The 24101-nt window shown below is 37.7% G+C and overlaps 2 protein-coding genes across 12 annotated transcripts in view; one reads left to right on the top strand and one right to left on the bottom strand.

Annotated features, from left to right (window-relative positions):
- Nucleotides 1-11543, top strand: part of CCDC66 (coiled-coil domain containing 66) — a 45894-nt gene extending 34351 nt beyond the window's left edge. For 4 of the 5 annotated variants that reach the window (XM_055134525.1, XM_055134527.1, XM_055134529.1 and 1 more), the window contains 6 exons: nucleotides 5441-5578; nucleotides 6768-7258; nucleotides 9008-9045; nucleotides 9739-9977; nucleotides 10202-10308; nucleotides 11408-11543. In XM_055134525.1, the coding sequence (XP_054990500.1) occupies nucleotides 5441-5578; nucleotides 6768-7258; nucleotides 9008-9045; nucleotides 9739-9977; nucleotides 10202-10308; nucleotides 11408-11494 (1100 nt within the window). In that variant the 3' untranslated portion in view covers nucleotides 11495-11543. The remainder of the gene's footprint in view (nucleotides 1-5440; nucleotides 5579-6767; nucleotides 7259-9007; nucleotides 9046-9738; nucleotides 9978-10201; nucleotides 10309-11407) is intronic. The other variant, XM_055134526.1, reaches the window with a different exon arrangement.
- The window catches only part of TASOR (transcription activation suppressor), a 67777-nt gene continuing 54073 nt past the window's right edge, over nucleotides 10398-24101 (bottom strand). For 2 of the 7 annotated variants that reach the window (XM_055134521.1, XM_055134520.1), the window contains 7 exons: nucleotides 21197-22005; nucleotides 17861-17983; nucleotides 16823-16982; nucleotides 16145-16253; nucleotides 14448-14626; nucleotides 14102-14266; nucleotides 10398-13272 (listed from right to left, as the gene is read on the bottom strand). In XM_055134521.1, coding sequence (XP_054990496.1) covers nucleotides 12767-13272; nucleotides 14102-14266; nucleotides 14448-14626; nucleotides 16145-16253; nucleotides 16823-16982; nucleotides 17861-17983; nucleotides 21197-22005 — 2051 coding nt within the window. In that variant the 3' untranslated portion in view covers nucleotides 10398-12766. Of the gene's footprint in view, nucleotides 13550-14101; nucleotides 14267-14447; nucleotides 14627-16144; nucleotides 16254-16822; nucleotides 16983-17860; nucleotides 17984-21196; nucleotides 22129-24101 lie in introns of all 7 variants that reach the window. The other 5 variants (XM_055134519.1, XM_055134518.1, XM_055134523.1 and 2 more) reach the window with 3 other exon arrangements.

Consider the following 24101-nt stretch of genomic DNA (forward strand, 5'->3'; position numbering starts at 1 on the left):
ACCCCCTAGTCCATCCTTTCAAAAGATGTGAGACCATGCCATGTTTGTCTTTCTTTTCTTTTTTTCTTTTTTAATTGAATCACCATAAGATAGACCATCACTAAACTATTCATGATTGGGTTTCAGTCATCCAGTGTTCCAACACCTATGTCTTTACCAGTGCACATTTCCCAGCACCAGTGTCCCGTTTCCCTCCTACAACTGTCCCCCTTGTTCCCCAGCCCCCACCTGCCTCTATGGCAAGCACCTTTCTTCTTTCTCCCTCTCTCCTTTCATGCATTATGGTTTGCAGTATAGGTACTAAGAGGTCATTGTGTTTGTTCAGGCATTCAGTATTTTTATAGGGAAGGTACAGCTGGAGTAGCTTTTTTAACTGAGTGATGGCTTTGGAGGTGTGGACGTGACTTCTAGGGCTTCTGGAAATACAGGGAGGTGGGGGGGGGGTGGTACCCCATTTCGACCTCCAAGAAAACCTGGAGATTTGAGTCACAAAACCCTGATACATGAATTTTCGGCAGTTCAGTATCTCAGGGAGGTCTGTCTTAGGATGGTGGAATGGAAGTGATTTTGGATTGTAGGAGCAAGCAGCTTCCAGGGCCTCCGTTTGGGTGTGCAACAGGCTAACCCGCCCTACATTGATCTACCTTGTTCTGGTCAGTTTTGCATGGGTCTGAGATTAACTGTGTTTTTGATCTCTTTCGAGATTTATTTGTGAGTCTCTGAAGCAAGGCCGATAAATGAGTTTGTATGACTGAGCTGGAGGTGGTTTGTGGGTGTGGCTCCTATATACCTAACTTTTGGCCATTTAATTTTTCTGGAAACTTGGTCCTGAGTTGTTGGGATCCACCAATGGCGCAATTTTGGAGTATCAGGGAGCCTGAAAGCACTGTCAGACTGCTGATACCCTTGCTCTCAGGGTCCAGGCTGACCTGCCGGCAGCATCGTGCCCCTTGGCCCCAGTGGCCATGGTAGCAGCAAACTCTGGCAGGACAAGACTGGGTCCAGGGTTGCTATAATCCATGGCCTGGGCACTCTGGGCGACTGCAGCTACCAGTCCAACAGAACCTGACTGGGGGCACATGCCCCCATCCTGGAGTCTCCAGATAGATGGTGTTCATGAAAACCTTAATAATATGCTGCAAGTAGCGCAGGCTGTTCTAGGGAAGAAATGGCAGCAGGGCTGCCCCTCTGGCAGCTAGTTGCTGGGGTCCCATAATGGAAACCAGGGCACCCCCTCAGCTCTGGGACCCACGCTTCTCAATGGTTGAACCCAAAGAGGCTGTAGCACTGTAGCACTGTCATCCCATTGTTCATTGATTTGTTCAAGCGGGCGCCAGTAAAGTCTCCATTGTGAGACTTGTTACTGTTTTTGGCTTTTGGCATATCGAATACACCATGGGTAGCTTGCCAGGCTAAGTTTTGCGGGCAGGATACTCTCAGTAGCTTGCTGGACTCTCTGAGAGCGGCGGAGGAATCGAACCCCGGTCGGCTACGTGCAAGGCAAACGCTGTGCTGTCACTCCAGTCCTATTCAGACACATTCAAACTACAGCCTATAGCTTGGAGAGCTGCAATAGCTCCGCTTGCTGGTTGCCGTGCCACCTCCGTCCTCAGGAGTCCCACTCTGGCTGGCGCTCTGCAGCAGGCAACCAGCTAGTTTCATTTAATGACACTCTCCCTGAGACAGATTATTGAAGGGGCACCCACATTCACTCACAGAAATTTTGTGACCCATCATCAGCACAGAGCGCTGAGAGCTACCGTCCCTCTGCCAGCTTTATTACTGTGCTGTCTCAACCAGAACTCCCATGTTTGTCTTTCGCCGACTTATTTTACTTAGCATAATACCCCCAGGCAAAAGTCAGTCTATTCCTCTTTATTATTGAATATTCATACATACATACATAAATATGTGTGTGTTTTACTACTGTGTATTTTAGTTGCTTACTGGTTTTGACTATTGGTAAATAATACTGTAATGGCGCTGGGGATGTGGTTCAGTGATAGAGCACTTGCCTTGCATGTGTGAGGTTCTGGGTCTGTATGGTCTCCCTAGCAACACTGGGAGTAACCACCAAGCACTGAGCTGGAAGATACCCCTAAGCACAGCCAGATATGGACTCAAAATAAAAACAAAAATGCTCTATGACCATGGGAATGCATTGTTTTAAAGTTTTTTTTAAATAACATTTTTGCAAAGCTGTTTATGATTGGGTTTCAGTCACACAGTATTCCAACACCCATTCCTCCACCAGTGGACATTTCCCAGCACCAGTGTCCCCAGGTTCCCTCCCATCAACTCTCACCCTCCACCCCATGCCTGAACGGATTCGTTCTTGTCTGGTTTTAAGTGGTTTTTAAGAAAAAAATTTTTTAAGACTTTTTATTGTTTAATTGAATCACAGTGAGATACACAGCTATGAAGTTGTTCATGATTGTTCATATAATATTCCAATGCCCATCCCTTCATAAGTGTACATTTCCCACCACCATTGTCCCCAGTTTCCCTCCTGCCCACTCTTTCCATTTCACACACACACACTCTCCCTCTCCCTCTCCCTCTCCCTCTCCCTCTCCCTCTCCCTCTCCCTCTCCCTCTCCCTCTCCCTCTCCCTCTCCCTCTCCCTCTCCCTCTCCCTCTCCCTCTCCCTCTCCCTCTCCCTCTCCCTCTCCCTCTCCCTCTCCCTCTCCCTCTCCCTCTCCCTCTCCCTCTCCCTCTCCCTCTCCCTCTCCCTCTCCCTCTCCCTCTCCCTCTCCCTCTCCCTCTCCCTCTCCCTCTCCCTCTCCCTCTCCCTCTCCCTCTCCCTCTCCCTCTCCCTCTCCCTCTCCCTCTCCCTCTCCCTCTCCCTCTCCCTCTCCCTCTCCCTCTCCCTCTCCCTCTCCCTCTCCCTCTCCCTCTCCCTCTCCCTCTCCCTCTCCCTCTCTCTCTCCCCCCTCTCCTCCTCCTCCCTTTCTCCCCTTTGGGCATTATGCTTTGCAATAGATACTGAAAGGTTATCTTATATATATCCTTTTACCTACTTCCAACACTCAAGTCTTAAATTGGTATTTTGCTTAGAGTTTATCCCTTTAACTGCTTTCAACACTCAGTTCTTAAGTTGGTGTTTTATTCTAAAAGTAGAAATGTTAGATCATATGTATAACATTGAGTTAAGTTTTTTCTTGCAGAACCTCCCTATCATTTTCCATGATGACTGGTCCCATTAACATCCCACCAACCTTGCACACACAAGGTTTCCCTTTCCTATCTATCCTTCATAACACTATCTCTTTGGTGCTTTAAAAATTATGATACAGATAATAGCCAGTTTTAAGAGGTGTGAGGTGATAGCTTGTTGTAGTTTTGATTTATATTTTCCTGATGATTAATAGTGTTCAGCACCTTTTTGTGTATTTTTTGACCATCTGAATGTCTTACTTGAATAATATGGAAGCATATTTTCTTTGGGAAAATGTCTATTATTTGCTCATTATATATATATATGTACATATATATAGCTGTTAAGTTATTTGAGTTCTTTATGTCTTGCTCCTTATGTCTTTATATCTTGCTCCTTATATCTTTATATCTTTACTCTTTAAAGAGATAGATGTTTCACAAAATATTACATTTAGTAGCTTTTTATTGATAGCTTTCTTTTCTATCAATAGTTTTTAGTTGAATAGTCTCACTTGTCGACTTTTTCCTTTTGTTATAGTATATAGTATTTTCCACATTTAAAAATGTCTTTTTACATTTTTGGGGCCGGAGCGATAGCACAGCAGGTAGGGCATTTGCCTTGCACGCGGCCGACCCGGGTTCGATCCCCGGCATCCCATATGGTCCTCCAAGCACCGCCAGGAGTAATTCCTGAGTGCAAAGCCAGGAGTAACCCCTGGGCATCGCTGGGTGTGACCCAAAAAGCAAAAAAAAAAAATGTCTTTTTACATTTTTATTTAACTTGTACCAGACCCAAAAGTAATTTTTGCATTACAATTATTATATTGGTGCAGTATATATTTGTCAAGTACTGCTTAGGTACTTGACAAATAGTACCTGAGTAGCTACACCCAGGGATACTTAGCCAACTAGCTATCAATGCTCAGGCCCAGTGCCACTTGAAGTATAGAAGTGCTGAGGGACTCTAGGGCTACTACTGGGAGATTATGTGGTGTTAGGGTTCAAATTCAAAACCCTGTGCCAGACATGGGAACATGACCACTGATCTCTTAGACCCAAACTAGATCTTTCTTTTCTGACTGGGGATGGAGTTTAGGCCACACCCAGCTCTGCTCAGCCTTATTCCTTGTGCTCAGAGATCACTCCTGGCAGTCCTCAGGGGACTGTATGTGGTGCTGAGTATCAAACTGGGGTGGGTTATGTGCAAGGCAAAGACTTTAGCCCTTTACTCTCTAGGACCCAAGAACCTACATCTTTGGTGTTTTGACAGCTTCCATTTGTTCCAAGTTGAATGTCTCATTGTTATTTCTTTAAAGCAGATCTAGTGGTGATAAACACTCAACTTATTTTGTTGGAAAGACTTCTTAATAGTTGAAGAATTGTTTTGCTGGATAAAATTTTATCTGGCAGCTTTTTCTCTCCTTTTGCTTGGGTGGGGAACAGAGGTGGTGAGATGTAAGTTGGGATTTGAGGATATTCCCAGCAGGGCCACTTCCTGTGGTGCTTGTGGAGTCAAACCAATGCCTTGAACATGTATGGTATTTGAGTCACATCCTTGGTCCTACATACATTTTCTGTTTTGCTCACAACAGGTAAAATGTATTATTTTTGCTTTGTTTTTGGTTTTGGACCGCACCCAGAGATGCAGTGGTTATTCCTGATGGTGCTTGGGATCCATATGGGCAGGGCTAGAACATGGGTCCACTGCGTACAATGCAAGTGCCCTACCCACTGTATTAACTCTCAGGCCCCTTTTCTAAAATATATTATTTTTGGGGATCACATCTGGAGGTGCTTGGGGATTTACTCTTGGTTATGTTCTCAGGGATCACTCCTGGGGGGACTCGGGACCATATGGGTGCTAGGGATCAAAGTTGGCCCGGCCACATGCAAGGTAAATGCCCTACCCACTTGTACTACCTCTCCAGCCCCTAAAATATTTAAGGCCCATTTTATAGATACCTATTAAATAGTAAACTCCCTTAATTAAGAGATAAGGAAGTACAAAATCCTTTCTAAAGTTTTAGGTTGACATAGGCCTCACTCTTAAATGTGGTTTATATAATACCAATTGCAGTGCCAGCATCAAGGTGTTAGTTTAAGCTAACCTTTTTAAAATTTAGCAACATTGAAAGTCTTGTGAATTTTAGCTATTAATAACTATATGTATATTACATATGTATATTTATTTGGGTGCAAGAAATTCTACCATTGAGCCACATTCCTAACAATAATTCTGTTTCTGAACTGTTACATAAATCAGACTGTTTTCTTCTGCCAGTTGATACAGTACAAATGGAATGGAATACATCCACTATCATTTCAAATTCAAGGCATGGCTTGGCTGAAATTAGTGATAAAATGAATACATGTATCAATTCCACAGCCTCTCCCAAGAAGGATACTGGTGTACAAACAGGTAAATATTTAGAAATTAAGTTTTTGGTGTAAAAAAGTTTTTGGGACTTGAGGTTTTCAGAAATAACTAAAAAAAAGGTTATCTCTTGGTTTTCATTTTCTTTGTAATAGCTTTACTGAGAAAATTTGCATAACATAAAACTGTTTTAAAACAATTTTAGAGGCCGTTCCCAGTAAAGATGTTCAGATCTAGCAATATAGTACTGCTCCAGCCAGTGGGTTTTGGGGTCTGTCAGAGTAACACCTGCAGTGCTTAGGGGACCATATGCTGGGAATGGAACTTGTGGCTAGTTTAATGCACATGCTCCTGCCCGTGAACTTTCCCTGGCCAACAATACACCACTTGCTTATTTGGTCCAGACCCATGCAGCCTGTGGTGTTGGGATTTCAATCCAGGTTGCCAACATGAAGAACATGTGTCCTATCCCTTTGAATTATCCCTCTTTTAAATCATCTGTTTAAAGGCACAATTCTGATCTTCCATTCAGAGATATATAATCATATGTGTGTGTGCATGCTCCACACCCAGCAATGCTCAGCGGTTACTTCTGGCTCTGCACTCAGGAATCACTTGAGGCTTTGCTTTGGGGACCATATGGGATACTGGGGACTGAACCCAGGTTGGCTGTGTGCAAGGCAGACACCCTGACTGCTATATATCTCTCTGGCAGTTTAGCATGTTTTTAGTCCTATCTATGTCCTAGTACGTATAAATACTTCAGTTCTTTTTTATTATTGGATATTTCATTTTATGGTTATCCTATAAAATAAACATTTCGTTTATTCCTTCATCAATTGATGGACATTAGGGTTGCTTCCAATTTTTGGACATTGCAGATATAGTGTTGTGAACATGAATGTACATTTTGGGGATGGGTGGGAGAGGTGGTGACACCAGGATTGAGCCTGGGTCAGTGGCATGCAAGAACAGGGCCACCAAAAATATGATATGACTCTACTTGAGTTAATTCATAGCAATAGCAAGTAAAATGGCAGGTTTCCAAAGGCTGTGGGGAAGGAATGTTTTTAACTGGTTTGTTTTAAAAGTTATAAAATGACAGCCTTTTAAAGGTAAACAATAAATGCCTCAGAAAAAATGGCAAATGCTTATACTATATATATATATGTGTGTGTGTGTATATATATATATATTTAACCAGTCTTTAAAATTACCTCTTTTTCCCCCAAAGAGGACTTAAATACAGGGATGTGTGCCAACGCAGAATCACATTGTGGATCAGTAATAGAGAGAGAAATCCTAAACTGTTCATCTCCTGAGATTCCTGCAGAATTTAACGAAGACTTTAACATTAAGGGGAATAAGGAAGAGATAGTAAGTCAAGATAAAGGAGCCAACTTAGAAAAAGAAAATAGCTGGAATAATAACCAGTGTCACCAAGTCACAAGAACGGAGAAACCAATAAAGCATATGAAGAAATGTCCTAAAAGACCTGACTGGAATATAAATAAACCACTCAAAAGGTACATTCCAGCATCTGAAAAGTACCCTAAACAGCTTCAAAAGCAAAGAGAAGAAAAGAAAGTAAGAAGGCAGATGGAACTGCTTCATTTGTTAGAAAGAAATTATCCAGGACACCTCTCTCAAAATAGAGACATCTCACCAGTAATTCTCCATTCACCTCATCAAGAAACTGAGTTCAGGTGGCAACTAGTCAAAAAGGTAAAAAGGTCATGTCTTAAAATTACTTTTAGGGGTGGGGATAAAGCTTACAGGGTTGTAAGCACATGCATATTAGGAATCCCAGAATTTGATACTTCAGCAACACCCAAGCACACAAAAAGAAGCCTTGAACACCATTAGGTGTGATGTCAAAATCAAAATAATACTGAAAAAACTGCTCACCTAAGGCATGTTTGACAAGGCATTCTAGAGGGCTGGAGAGAGCAGCCCAATTGGGCTACATGATGAGTTGCATATGGGAGGCCCAGCTTAATCCTTTGTATGATTCCCAGAGCACCAATAGGAGCGACCCCCAAGCTCTGAGGCCAAGATTTATACTCAAGCAGCACTCATAACCACTGTCACTATCATCCCATTGATCGTTGATTTGCTCAAGTAGGCCCGATAATGTCTCCATTCATCCTACCCCTGAGATTTTAGCAGCCTCTCTTTACTCGTCCTTTCCAACGGTGCTGCATTAGAGGCTCTTTCAGGGTCTGGGGAATGAGACCCATCATTGTTACTGTGTTTGGCATATGAATCTGCCACAGGGAGCTTGCCAGGTTCTCCAAGAGGGAGAACTAGGCTATAAGATGTTGTGCGGCTGTGACATTATTATATGAAATAAAAAACGAATGCATTTATATTCAAAATGATAATCTTTCTATTAGCTAGTTAAAATATTATAACCAAAGATATAAAAATAAATGTAAACCAAAAAACCTGTTTTTGGGGCCACGCCCAGTGATGCTCAGGGATCATTCCTGGTAGGGCTCAGAGGACTCTATGTGGTGCCAGAGTTTGAAACTGGGTTAGCTACATGCAAGACAAGTGATATATTTTCTCTCTGGTCCCGAAAGTAAAACTGTTCAATGAGTTCTAGAATTTGCTTTAGTTTACACTTAGGCGGGCTGGAGCAATAGCGCAGCGGGTAGGGCGTTCACCTTGCACACAGCCGACCCGGGTTCAATTCCTCCGCCCCTCTCAGAGAACCTGCCAAGCTACCAAGAGTATCTTGCCCCAACTGCAGAGCCTGGCAAGCTACCCGTGGCATATTTGATATGCCAAAAATAGTAACAAGTCTCAGTTGGAGACGTTACTGGTGCCCGCTCAAGCAAATCGATGAATAATGGGATGACAGTGATACACTTAGGTTAGAAACCTATGGTCCTTGGGAAAATCCATCTGCTGTCTACCTTTGTAGGTAAAATACATACTACTTTTATGTATTACGTAAAAATAATTTTGCATAAGAGCATACAGTTTAAGTGTATCTGCAACAGAAATCAATTTCTATGACCCCAAATAAACCCCAAATTGTTATTGTCTTACCTGGTCCCATATAGAAAAAGATGCGTGTTGTCAGACTTCAATGATAGAACCCGTTTATAATTCATACAGAGAAAGACTAATCTATAAAAATTAGAAATTAGACTTTCCAGATTCAGTAATGTCTGACAGTATTTAGTATGTTTCATTTAAATATATTATTTTGGGGGTTGGTGGAAGAGTTGAGGCTATACTCATCAGTGTTTAGGGGGGCTGTCCTCTGTTCTGGTGGTGCTGGGGATGGGGGGACATAGGGAGGGGGAGGACCATGTAGTGCCAGGGATCAACACTTTGGCTGCATACAAGGCAAGCAGCTTATCTCTCATACTCCTGAATATCTTTAGACTAACAAGTAAGAACTAAAAGTACTTATGGGGCATGTGGAAATATGGTAACTTTCTGCATTTTCCCATCTTTTAGGAAGAGTCTCTGAAAAGTAATTCTGTCAGCAAAGAAAGGTATGTTACATATCCCTATTCTATAGTTCCTTATTGATCGCTTTCTGTAATACAAAAATGCTTGCTCAAAATGCAGATAAGATCAGGTAAGATAAACAGTATCAGGAACATGTGTGACTGACTCCACCTGATGGTAAGGATGGTTGATATTTTGAAAGCTTAAAGGCCCGAGTGGGCTTAACATACAGGGAATGTGAATTATACTATTTCTCGAGCAATGCTAATTTAATCTGTGGGTGAAATAGACTTTATTGGGCATAAACAAGTTGTAATGTGGCCATACTAATAGGAAGAATACTCAAATGGCAGTAACATCTTATAGAATACTTTATGAGAGACAGATTGATCCTAATTTTTCTCCTTTCTATGCACACATTTCCCTCATCACTATCACTGAGAAAAAAAAAAAAATCCTGGGACCTATGAGATAGTCCTGCAGTTTAAGGTGCTTGCCTTGCTCATGGAAGACCTAGGTTTGAATCCCTGGCATCACACATATTCCCCAGGCACTGCCAGGAGTGGTCCCTGAACACAGAACACTGGATATGGTTCCCAAACAAGCAAAAAAATAGATTCCATTGAATAACTCAAGCTTCTCTTCTGTCCTAAACTGTGAACAAAGAGCAGGTATTTAAAATAAGCAATATTATATGAAAGCATAACCCCTAATTGTACTTTTCTTTAAAAATATAGGTCTCAGTCACCACCAGTTCCAGCTGTGAAAAATAAAACACAACAAACTCAAACACTGACAACTAATTATGAAAGAGAAAATGTGATTTCAGGAGGCAGTCAAACAGAATTGTCAGCTGAGATTTCTGAACTACCTCATTTTATTCCTTATGTCAGAACCAATGAGATTTATTACCTTGATCCAGATGAACCATTGTCTAGGCCTTCATCCCAGGAACCCCAGCACCAAAATCCACATGGTAAGTATGGGCAAGTATCCCCTCTCACCAACTCTAAATTTAAACTTCAAGTTACTATTCTTACATTAGTTCCAAGACATGTAAAGAATTTCTTTGAATATACTGTGATAATTTCTTCTTAGGTGAAAATTTATTTAGTGAATCCTTTGAATACTACAGCATAGGACTATGTTACGATAGTAGACATTTTTCTGACTTAGTCATTTTCATTTACTCTGACCAAGAAGAACAGCTGTTTGACCATGTCCGGGACCCACTTCTTAATCCCAACTTGGTGAAAAACAGGGATCGACAGCAAGCAATCCTTAAGGGACTTTCAGAACTGAGACAGGTATGACCTTTTTACACCAACCATGACAGTTCTGTGTTAAAGCATCGTATATGATTTGTGACGCTTTTAGTATGAAAATCATGAGACAGTTAAAATACTAAGAATGTTTTATTGAAAAGAAAATGCTTACATTTGAATGGCAAAAACATGATCCCTAAAATCACAGTAAGAAAACACAATTATGCAATGCAGTTATATGCTTTTCTAAAAGCAAATATGGTGGCAGTGTTTGAAACTATATAACCTGTAGCACTGTCATCCAGTTGTTCATCGATTTGCTCGAGCGGGCACCAGTAACGTCTCCATTGTGAGACTTGTTACTGTTTTGGGCATATTGAATACTGGAGCGATAGCACAGTGAGTAGAGCATTTGCCTTGCATGTGGCCGACCCGGGTTCAATTCTTCTGTCCCTCTTGGAGAGCCTGGCAAGCTACCCGTGGTATATTCGATATATAACCTAACAGGTAACAATTGGTTTTGCAGTTTTGCTCCATTTTATCTGGGAAAATTAACTGCCATTCTAGGAGAGCCTTTTAGTAAATTAGTTGTTTACTAATTAACCTTTTTTTAAAAAATGGTATTGGTGATTGGACCCAGGGCCTCATTCATGCATGCAAGGCAAGAGCTTTACCACTAAACAGCATCTCTGGTTTTCCCACCAACAACACAAAACTCAAATTCTTTGTTATAGATCCAGAAATATCAGCCCACTAACACATGACAAAGAAAGTTACTTCTCGCTTAATGGAGACAAATGTTAGGTCAAAATATAGTTTTTGACCTCTAACCAATTATGTCAGGGCCTTTCTGACATTAACTTGGTAAGGTTAGCTGGTGCAGTGAAGGAAAACAATAGGTATTTTAAGAGCATTTGGTGAGCAGGAGAATTTTGAATCCATAGTTATGGAGACTTGCTTTTAAGAATATACAAATATATAATAGCTACACAATGCCCACATGACAAGATAAAGTTTACATTATGGCATAAAGTTTACATTATGGCCTATTTGGTTATTAATGCCTTTTTAAGTAAAATATATAATTCTGGACTAAAGATAGAATGTTTGTGTATTCCTTATTTAACATATGTCATTTCAGGGCCTTCTCCAGAAGCAAAGGGAGCTGGAAACTAATCTCATGCCCTTGATTGCAAGTCAAGAAGAGAATTTTAGTTCTTCATTCTAAATATGGACAACTAAATCCTTTATGTCTTCTTGTGTCTTTAAAATCGTAAAATTTATGTGCCTGTTGCTTAACTTTATTTTTCAAATGCTTAATTTAAAATGCTTATTATGTAGTAAAATGTATTATCTTTTTATATACACACAATAAAACACTTTTGTAAAAATTTAGTAAAAAAATTTTTTTTACTCAGTCTAGGTAGTAAGTCCTATAAAAACTTGCTACTTACCTTACAATTTTCTTTCAATATTCTTGTGAATGTTATGAATTCAAATACCACTTAATAGACTGTTCTATAAAAAAGATTTTGCTCTTTATTATAAAACAATTTAGAAGTCCAGTTTAACATTCTACTTTATAATCCAGATTCAATTTAGATAAAGAATTTTCTATTTTCTAAATCCTGTTTTATTCACTTTTCAGGAACAAGTTTACATCTACATAGAGAGGCAGGTATCTTCAACATACACTTAATATAGCACTTTGGCACTTAAGTGCATCCTAAAAGTCACTCTCATTTTCTAAGGCTTCTTACCAATTAAAAAATGTACAGCGAAGTTGTTCCAATCCTACTTTTTAAAACATGAAATTGAATTTTGTTAAGAACCACATAAGTACTGAAAATCATAATTATCAAAAACTCTCCAAAAATTGACTAAATTTTTAGCAATAGGCAGTTTTTACATGGCTAAGCCTAATAATAAAAAATAATGCTGCTTGGTATTAAGTTTTATGTACATAGTTTATCTAATTTGCATTGTTAGCTAAATTTTAGGTACTAAGCAAAATTTCTATAAATATTAACATCACTGGCTTATACATGTATAAAAAAAACACCATACAAAAGCTTAAAACAAAATAAACACAATAGTTTGATACATCATTTTAGCAAAAGTACTTTATCACCTGACAGGAAGAAAAAGTAAAGCCATTGCTCTTTACAGTTCTAATATTATGTATATCAGGCTTCAATTTGAAGCCAAAGTACAGGTGACATACATATAAATAAATGTAACATTTAAAAGTGCCAACATGAGATAATTCAAGTACAATATATATGTTAAAAATATATATATATATTTATTTCAATTTTCAGAAGTGTCAACTGTTACAGGCCATCATGATTTAAATAAGGGTGAGGAGGGAAATGAGAAAGGACAAGAAACCTTTTGTTCACACTGAATATAAACTGTTAATTCACTTTTAGGAAATAAAGTCTATAACATATTTTTAAAATTACTATAATTATCTCACTTTTGAAATTGGCCTGAAGAATCACTTTTTCCCCCAACTTAACGGAGATGGAGATTTCTCTCTATCTGAGCTTTGAGTATAAGAAGATAAAAAGTTATTCTGACTTTCTTCAGACTGACTTGATGAAAGGGCATATGGTGTCCCCAGAAAGGTCTGATGGGTGAGAACATTTAAATGACTAAATTGATGGGACATGTTTAATTGACTGTAATAAACCTGGAAGTTGCTGAATGAATCTTGTTCAGCTGAATTGCTGTTTTCTCCTCCAGAGCATACTACATCAATAGAAGCTCTTTCTTCAGAATGGATTTGGTAAGTCTTATCTTCTAATAAACTTTTTTGCACATCAAGAGATGAATGCAACTCAGTTTGAGTATTCTCTTTTTGATCTGTTCCACTTGATCCTTTGGTCTCTTTCGCCAATATTTCTGAATGAAAATTGCTGCATACTTCTATCTGTGAGATTTCATCCCCTGAATCCAGAGACATATCCTCTTCATCCTTTTGATCATCGTTTTCTAAAAGAGCTACATTTAAAACACAAAAAGTCCTCCTCTATTGAAATACACAATTTGTTTAAGTTTTAAAATTATACACTACTCACACAATATAATGCGTCAGGGTCTGCAAGTCCACAATCCCTTAAAGCTTGGTCTTCTGCCACAAGTTCACTTAGTCACAACACTCACACTAGGTGTGAATGTCCGGATAATCCGATGCTAAAAGCTTCTGCGAAATGTGTTCACGTTTAATGTTGGGAAATCCCAACTCCCAGCTCCAAAGGGGTTAATGTCAAAACAGCATCTAAAGTTATACGGTAATTCAGTATTTGACAAGACAAATACAAAATAAAAATTTTGACATCTAGCTTCACTAAACTATGAAATGTTTGATCATCTCTGCTTTTCATCAAAGACCAAAGTACATCTTTCATTTTACATAGAACCTGGAACCAAAGCAGCAGAGGCCATCTCATAAAAGATTAAAGCTCTCGATAGCCGTACTACCTCTAATTAAATTGTTGTAGATATTTGGAGAATTTAGAGCCCAAAAGCTAAATCTTACATGCTATTCTAAAGACTATTAACCCCATTTGCTGACAGTAGTAGTCAACATAGTTTATGCAGACTCAAAAAGAAGATAAGCCTTTTCTATAGTATGTAGTCTACTATAACTCTTGCATTCAGAGTTTATTAAGTGAGCAGATTATGTGCATGTTAGGAATAAACAACATTCCCCTTGGGAGGTTTTACACTGAACCAGTGGTTTCAAAATGGGTATTTTACTCTCGGATAACAACAAAACCATTTCTCTTTTTCTGCCTGCCTTAAAGAAAATGAAAATGACTGAAGTTACCTGACTGTGACTCAAGATTCTCATTAACACCATGCACTGGAACAGTTTCTTCTGTGAGTAGGTTGTGATAGCCCACGAGATCTTTAAAGTTTTGCATCAAGTCTTCTGCAGCTGCAACCACTATTCCATTATCTGTATAACTGGAAAGCATCTTAATATTCTTTTCTAAAATAAAAAGAAAAGTAAAAGTACTTGGAAATTACATGGACACATGATGATGCCTATCCCTAGCATTCAAAACTTCTTTCCTTCATAATTTCAACAATAGCAAAATACCACTCATGACCCCGGAAAACTCTTTTATCCCATATTCTAAGTAAGAAAAGTTTTAAAGGGTTTCCTTTACCTGTTAAAAAGACAATGTGCCGTTGCTGGATGTTCTGAGCCTGAAGTCTGATAAGACAGTCCAATTCTGGAGCATTTCGGGTTTGTGAATCACAATTGTGGTATGATAAAATTTCAACCAAATGTTTCTTCTGATAGATATTCAGAAGAGTCAACAGACTTAAAGCTTTAGCATTCAATCTATGAAATAAAGTAGGTTAGTATGTAAATGTATTTATGATTAAAATTTATTTCCTAATTGAGACAACTAATGACAGATGAACTGCTTAGTAATCACTCCCTGATGATGTGGAATGCCACTTCGGAGAAAGGAAGAGTGGGAAATATATGACTAACAACTCAGGGACTTCCTCTTGGGAGCAGACTATTCAGTTTACATTGATATCTCAATCACTTTACTTTATTAAATAACAAAATATAATTCTTACTTTACTAATTTAAAACTAATGAAAAGTGGAAAAGATCAAAAGAAATAGAAATCCTTCCTTTAAAAAAATAAGCTTTTTGGGCTGCAGAGATAGAGGACAGCAGGTAGGGGGCTTGCCTTGCATATGGCTGAGCTGGGTTCAATCTCTAGCATCCCAGATGGTCCGTAAGCACTGAGTACAGAGCCAAGAGTAAGCCCTGAGCATTGCAGGGTATGCCCCCCCCAAAAAAAATAATTAAAAAAAAAAAAAAAGCTCTCTAAGTTACTTCCTTCCATACCCAGATGCACAAAACTCACGATTACCTGTTCAATAAAGATAAGACCTTAGAGAATTACTATAAGTTTTTTTTATTAAAATTTTAAAATAATGTAAACCTGAATTTCCTAAAGTGTGTATCATGCAATGTAAATAGATGCTACAAGAAAAAATGTCTTGCATTTACAAGATATTATAAGAAAAGCCTAATCAGAAGAGTTTGGGATATTCTGGAATCTCTCAAGTGACTGACTAGTACTCTACAGAGAAAAAAGGCTTTTAAATGTGACAAGCACTCAATATAAATGGGTGTCTTAATCACAAATCCACTTACCCTGAGTAGATAAATATTTGTCTCAGTATGTGAGAAAACCAATTTTACCTATATATACAAAACTAGAACAGTAAAAATCTACCTTCCTAAAAAAGAATGCCACTTCCAAACAGGATAGAATAATCCACTATATACATTCCATTATGGCTGGCTAAGGACATCTGTGAAACTGAGCAGTATCTATAAAACCAAAAAAACGTGAAGAAATTTTGTGACTTGACTTTACAAATTACCGGCTGGAGCAATAGCACAGCAGTACGGCATTCGCCGATCCGTGTTCGATTCCTCCACCCCTCTCGGAGAGCCCGGCAAGCTACCGAGAATATTGTGCCCGCACAGCAGAGCCTGGCAAGCTACCTGTGGCATATTGGATATGCCAAAAACAGTAACAAATAAATCTCACAATGAGAGACGTTACTGGTGCCCGCTCGAACAAATCGATGAGCAACGGGATGACAGTGACTTTACAATTAGGGGACGAATAGTACAGTGGATAGGGTACTTGGTTTGCACATGGCCAACCCAGGTTATTCAAATCCCTGGCATCCCTTATGACCCCTGAGCCCCAACAGGAGTGATCCCCAAGCTCAGAGCCAGGAGCAACCTTGAGCATAGGCAGGTGTGGACCCCTAAAACCCCAAAACAATAAAATCAACGATCATTATTTTTTTCAAATCTTACCTGCCTAGTTCCTTTAGTTTTTTCTGAAATTTACAATGGATTTTCCACTGCCATTTTCCTTCTGGAGTACTAAGTTCTTCAAGGAATATTAAAAATTTTTTAAGGCTCTCTGTTAAAAACAATATTTTAATTCAATAAGTAACAGTCACTATATAGCTGAACTTACAATATGTGTTCAAAGAACAAATGCTTACTATTTAAGATGTAAAAACACCGATTTTCCTATGTATTACTTTTTCTCTTCTGGTGGAGACAGGGGCTTAATTTTTGTTGTTTTCTTGAGCTATAATCAGCAGTGTTTAGGGGGTCTTCCTGGTAGGTGCTTGATGGACACGTGATACCCAGGACTGAACATGTAACTCCCACATGCAAAATTTGCTCCTATCCTTTGAGCTCTTTTCCATGCACCCCCACTACATATTTTCTTTTAGATTTAACAAGATAACATCTACACATAAATAATATATAACAAACCAGAAGTAATCCTATCTGAGTATAGAAAGTACAGATAGCCTTGTTTTATACCATATTTAGAAGACTATTTAAAAAGACTAAATAATGGGAAATAAATTTTAGGCAATAAAAGCTCAAGAAAATGACAGAAATTACTATAGTTATCTGTGATTAACAAGCATGAGTGAGAGATTAGGAAAAATTAGAAAAATATACACATCTTACCAATTGTGGTAACTTCTGGATTTAGGATGGTTTCATCAGACACAATAAAGCCTCCAGATACAAACAATTCATTGTATGTGTGGTTCTTAACATCATCCAGACTATCGACACCAGCAAAACTAACACAGGAAAGTTTCTTTAAAGTCACCAAGCCGGGTACCTATTTAAATACCACAACAAAAACAGAATTAAGGACAGATAATGTAATGATTTAAGTGTGACCCTATTAAAAAAAAAATTCTAGCAAAACCCTCTGGGCTTTGATGAGATAGCGCAAAGAAGTGACTGAGCTCATGTGTTATAAATAGATCTGGGTTGCATGGTCCCAAACACTACCTTAGTGGTCTCTGAGATATAGCTACTATGTACTGCCAGATGTGCCCCCAAATAAAAAAAGAAAAAAGTGAAAAAAATGCACTCTGGCTCTTAGTTTGAAGCCTGTGGAAAACTAAGCACAAAAAATACATTTCAGATCAGAGTGTGCACCTATTAATGAGACCAGAAAGATTTCTATGGCTAAGTTGACTTGAGAGACTCATACATAGGAAATGGGTACCTCTATTACTCAAAGGAAAGGGGGCATTTTTTTTAAAAAAAAAAAAAAAAAGAAAAGAAGCAGCACAATTAAGTTCTAGCAAGGACATACAAATACAGTGAGAACAATATAATCAGTAGATCCACTGGCATTCAAGGAATTAGTAGTAGACTTGATAGTTTGACTAGACAAATAGGAAAGGTCTGTGAAGTGAATGAAGCAATTGAAAATTTTGCAGCGGTAAAAGCAATCTTGTATAATCTTGTAGCGGTACAAGTAAGCTGAATCAAGGAATGATCATTTAGGTCTGAAATTCTAAAAACATCCCAACCTTGAAGCTTTTATCTCCTTTAAAATATTTTAAAGGATTAAAATATCCTTTAAAATATCATATTAAATTTTATAATATAATATTCTAAAAATAAATTGCTCTAATCTAAAAGAGGAAGGTTCTTAAAAGTTTCTATAATCAAGTATGTAGTGGTTTTGACTTAGTAATCTACCTTGTGAATGAAACCTGCAATGTCTTCATTTTGAATAATGATCAGTAGTTTATCTAATTTTGATCTTCTTTCCAAAAATAGTTCTGGATGACATTCTGTATTGCCTAATTTTATAAGATATTCCTGTTAAAGAAAAAAAAATACTAAATCAACATTAAAAAATTCTTTACAAATATCCATTTAACATCAGAAATATAAAGCTAAGAAGATGTAGTCAACTACTAGAAAATTATTGATACCTTATATTCTAGGAACCACAAAAAGCATTAAAATCTAGTCTTTCAGAATAAAAGAACTTAAATGGTTAGTCATAATGTTACAATGTTATGCAATTAATGTCAAGCAAAAATCAAAGGACTAACAGAAAAAACCATCAAGGAAAAAGGATTGTTTATATTTACAATGAAATGCTACTCAACTATAAAACAAAACAAAATCACGCAATTTGCTGTTATATGGATGGATCTGGAAAGTACCATGCTGAGTGAATTTTACGAGAGGAGAGGGACAGACATAGAATAATCCCTCTCCTATGTGGGATATAAAGAAATAAAGTTAAGGGAATAAAAAATGGCCAAAAGGAACAGAGCCTGAGAAGTGGTCTACATAACTGAGCTTACCATAGTGGGAGCCTGGGGTTAGGTTGAGGGAGGAGAAAACTGACGGTGGTGTGATGTTGGAATATTGTATGAACGACATCCTATCATTAACAGTATTAAAAATCAGTGACAAAAAAATAAGCCAAAAAAGAACAATAGATTAACCCCTCAATCAAATTCCATTACTTATTATGGGTAACTAAAAGCCCCAAGTTTTAACATTCCATCACTCCCATTTTCCTTTCCAGGTATGCCAGTGGCTATTACAGTAATAGTAGTTGTACACTCCTTCCAAGTTTAAAGCACTTTTCATATCACTACAGTTCATCTAGTGTAATAGTCCCTATATCATTCATAGAGAGCTTCAGCATGTAAAATCATATTTACAAACTACTTAGTCATGCTACGTTACAATTTACATTAAGAAAAACTGACTTCCATCCAATCACTCCCTCCATACTGGTAAGGTGGTACCTCTGGAAGGACACAAGTTAGTCCAGGCAAAGTTTCCTTGCATTTTAGCCTGTTGGCAGAATCTAAAGAAAACTACAGGATCCTGGTTATTATAATCCTCATTCCACAACAGAAACGTATTTCTCAAGACTGACACTGCTGTTAGCCATGAAACTAAATCTAGCTTGCCACACAATTAAGTTTATCGCTCTCACGAGAGCAGTCTAGAAGAATCACATCTAAAGAGGGTACTGTGTAGCCCTAAAGTAGCATCCTCTAGACGGTTTGATTTTACTCTTAACATCTTTCAGTATTTATTCTATTGGACCATGTTTACTGGAAATTGTCCAGTTGACATCAAGCTTTCAATCTGATTATTTAAGAGATCTGAAAAACAACTTTCTTTTCTTCAATACAAAGAGAATAAATATGATTTTACGCCAAAATGAATTGAAAGCAGCATTCATAAGATGCATTTCCTGTGTATTACAGTTTAAAAATGAAGTACAGGGGGGTCCCCAAAGACAGTAAAGGAGTTAAGCCATCTACCCTTGCATGCAGCCACCCCCAGTTTGATCCCCAGCACCAGATGGTCCTCAGATTTCTACTGGGAACAACCCCTAAGCACAGAGCCAGGAGTAGCTTCCAATGCTGGTTGGGAAGAAATGTTTACATCACTGGGTGATTTTATTGTTTCTTTTTCTATACGTTCCCAAACAATATCACCAGGTACAGTATGATCAGAAGTCACCATTAGCTCTGTGGCATGGTGTGTGGGAAATGTGGAACAATCTACTTCCCTCTGAATAAAATGTAATGGTCCAGAAAGATAGCTCAACAAACTAAGCATTCATGTTTTAATTTTAATTAGAATTTAAATTTAAAATTCAGAGGACTGATTTTAATCCCTGGCACTACGTCTCCTGAGTACCGCCAGGAGGATCCCTGAGCTGAGCCAGAAGTAGCCCTCCAAGTTGGGTGTGGTCCCCAAACCAAAAATAAAAACCAAAATGTGTAGTAATGCTGAGCACAGAGCATTACATGCTGTCATAGCCCAAGAATATTGTGCTTGGGAATATGCTATGTTGTGCTGAAAAAAATGTTGAAAAGCTCTACATTCAATTACACAGAGCAAACATGTAACCAGAAATTTCTATTAAGTCTGGCTTCATCTTTCAAAAACAAAACTGTAATTAATTTAATAAATCACACCGAGAACTTGCATCTTCCCCTATTTCCTTGTGCTCATGCACCTAATACATAAACATAAAGACAGCTAAGATCCTTAAACTGATGAAAGCTCAGGACATGTCAAGTAGTGAGACTGAGGTCTCTTTGTGCTATAAGCCACTTTTTATAATCTCTGCTTCCTCAAAACAAGCAGTAAGTTGGGAATAGATATTTTAGCAGAAATAGGAATAGATATTTTAAAATTCTGAAAACCATTCCCTTACAGAATTAAAATCCTGTAGTTCGTTGAATGGCTATTATTAAACTATTCATATCTATACTAAATGTGTCATAATACCTGTTCTACTGTGTCATGATTTACATTATTAAAAATTAGATATATTTATGGATGTATACCTACATATAAAAATCCACGTAGTATATTCAGGTGTGGGTGTGGGGCTGAAATGTTTGATATACAAAACTCTACAACAGTTTTGTAAACCTTGGTGACTAAAATTCAAAACAAACAAAAACATAGCATGTGTATATGTTTCAAAAATCAAGAAGGACCTAAACCACTGTTAACTTCAGTAGAAAAAAATGCCATGAGGCATTTTTAATAAATTCGTCATGATACATTATACTCATAAAGTGAAAATATGGAACCCAGAAATGAACAAAGTTTCACAAAACACCAAAAGATTATGGTCATCTCTGGACAGTTTAGGTTTCTATTTGATTAAGTCCTATGAGGAAAGCATCAACAATTTCCTTCACCTCTCAGTATCTTACCTCCATTCCCCAACTAGCTCTTGCCAGTAAGAGCCCAAGTAAGAAACATTTTAACTCTTTGATTCAATAGTGTAAAGGTATCTGTCCATGTATATATATGGTCTTTAAAATGACACTATAAATTTAAACATTTTTTAGATCACAGTTCCTGGATTTAAATTTACTAGCCTTTTATTCCATTCTGCATAAAATTACGGGAATCTTCATAAAAATTTTTAAACTATATTAAAACATTTAAAATAAAAAAAAATTCATGTTATAGAGGGTCAGATCCAGCAAGACAAATTTATATAGCATTACTATTTTCTCATTTAATTACCTTTATTTCTTTAGAGAGCACACTCTCTTCTTCTTCATGAATATAAAATTTCACAGTATTTTTCTGGACATCTTTCATGATTTTAACTAAACTGTTGAATACTTCAGGTTCTAACTGACTTATAAAATTTGAAAAAGCTGGTTGGGAAGAAATGTTTACATCACTGGGTGATTTTATTGTTTCTTTTTCCATAGGTTCCCGAACAATATCACCAGGTACAGTATGATCAGAAGTCACCATTAGCTCTGTGGCATGGTGTGATTGGTTCATTTCTATTTCAGTCAAACCAAAAGTTGAACAGGAATGCTGGTCACTTGAGTTGGTGTCTTTGAAAGTTTCACTATAAAGTGGATCGATGAACTGTTTGTTGTTGAAATTGTTTGAAGAAACTGGTAGGACATGCCTTCCAAAAGTATTCAGTGTTATCCTAGTACCAGAATCTTTAGGACTGACTGGTGGTAAATTCCCACCCTTGGCTGATTCTTCAATAATTATAGAATTTAGTTTCTCATGCAAGCCATCTACAAACTCCTGTACACCAGCTTTGGAAGTCTTGGAATATATGAATTCTGAAAGTGGTCTCATCTTCTGTGTTGAAAAGATAGGTGGGGAAATTCTACTAACGTAAGAAACATTCTTTTGTTTCAAAATCTCTTCTATCTTCTTAGAAAAGTTATCATATTCTCCTAACACAGTCCTCTCTGTGGTTTCACTTACTGCAGGAGACTCTGCTGCTGGCACACACTGTTCTTCCACTTTCACCACCTGAGCTGTTGACATGTCTTCCTCAGTGGTACCTTTCAGTGTGTCTGTAAATGGAGAGGATGGGAACTGGTAATCAGAACTTCTCTGTCTACTAATTACACGAGGGTCATTAGGAAAGGTCTCCTGTGGTGGCAGACACACCAGTTGCTCTTCTGGTGATTTCATACCTATATACAGGAAGAGTACATTATTGGAAGAGCAATACAAAAAGGCATTCATTATCTGAGAACAAAACTCAAAGAGTCAAGTATACTATAGTTAGAATTGTGCAGTGGATGGTAGGATAGCAACTCAAATACTATTATGAACTCTATTTTCTATTTTCCCTCCTTATGGATGATATTCGGATTTCAGCCACCTAAAATAAGAACTTTGAATGTTATTTGACTCTTTTTGTAAGTGCCCAATTAGCATAATAAGTTAAGTCATCTATTTCTGCTTCCTCTTTTTGTTGTAGATTTGACTTTAATATACATGTAATCTGAATGGTGAGTTGCAGCAGTTTCTTCAACCCATATGTTCTTTTCCAAGTGTTAAAAATATGGCAATAGGGGATGGTGGGAGGGGTGCTGGGACCACTGGTGGTGGAAAATGGGCACTGGTGGAGGAATGGGTACTTGACCATTGTATGACTAAAACACAAGCGTGAAAGTCTGTAAGTATGTAACTGCACCTCATGGTGATTCACTAATAAAATTTTTTTTTAAAAATGGCAATAGTCTCTTAATATGAAAAATTCTGAATATAAGGCAATTTAAAAGAATGTCACCCTGAAATACTATGGGAATAATTGCCAAGAGTTACATTCAGGATCCAGAAGAACTAATTTCATCTGCCTTTAAAATTTTATGTAATAACATGCTTAGTGGATTTCTCTACATTAGGGACTTCAATTTGTCAGGGAAAAAAGGTTCAAGAAAAAAGATTCAAGCTGCAACAGCAACTTTTGGCAGTGTTTTCAAAATTGTGTTTTGTTTAGAAATAATTACAAAAGAAATCATGATCACTTTTAACCCACTTGAGATGAAAAGGTTGTTTCAGGTAGCTGTTATGAATGAAACTGTACCAATGACTCTTTAACAACCAGATCAATCCATAAGATGTTTTCTCCCCTTCATAAATCCTGAATTCACATACAATGTTTCTGAAATTACAATTATAAAAGGTGCCCTAAAGTCACTTTTCAAAAAAGGGAGAGTATGTTTAATAGCTATTCATACTAGAAAAGAAATGAATCGTGTCATTTAATTTTTTAAGTCTTATCTATCATTCTTTAAACAAATTGCTACTTTAGTACACTAAACAGTATCTCTATATCAGAAGTCCTAGTTTTTCTAAACTATGATACTTTAAAGATGGAGTGATGTGGTGTGGCTCAAATGATAGAGCACATGCTCTATGTTTAATCCCCATTTTATATCACTACCTTAGTTTTACTGGGTATAACCCTGAATACTGCCAGGCTCAAGCAACAACAGAAACAGGACCCCCCCCCCCCGAGACATAATGAATAATTATTTAATGAAAATAATAAATAATAATGACTAATTACCTTTCAAATTTGTATGTAATAGATATAGCAGAATTTCTTTTTAACACAAAATTAAGTCTTGATTTATCCCCCTAACCTCTCACATACATTTTCAAAAAAATTTAAGCTACTGCAACAGAAGTTTAGAATGTATGACATTTCTCTATCACCCTGTTGGTTACAATGAATCACTGCCCTCATTAACTACTGCAAAGGCACTTATCAGCAGAGAAACAAGACCACAATAGATCTGAAGATGGCAGAATACAAAATATCCAATATAAGGGCTAGAGAGATGTACAATGGGTAGGATGCATGCCTTGCACACAGAAATAATCCAAAATACCCAGCCCCCTTCCTCAAATTCCAATGTACCAAGCTAAGAATTAAAATTCTGCATGAAATAAAACCAGCAATAGTACAGTGGGTTGATAGTTTGTCTTGCATATGACTCACCTGGGACTTAATACCCAGCATCCCAGATGATCTCCCATAGGAGTCCACCAGGAGTAATCACTAAGCTCAGAGCCAGGACTAAGCACTCCTTAAGTAATACTGAGTGTGCCCCCTCCCAAATAAACAAACAACAAAAAAATTAATAAAACCAGA

The sequence above is a fragment of the Sorex araneus genome, chromosome 4 (assembly GCF_027595985.1).
Source record: "Sorex araneus isolate mSorAra2 chromosome 4, mSorAra2.pri, whole genome shotgun sequence".
Taxonomy (NCBI): Eukaryota; Metazoa; Chordata; class Mammalia; order Eulipotyphla; family Soricidae; genus Sorex; species Sorex araneus.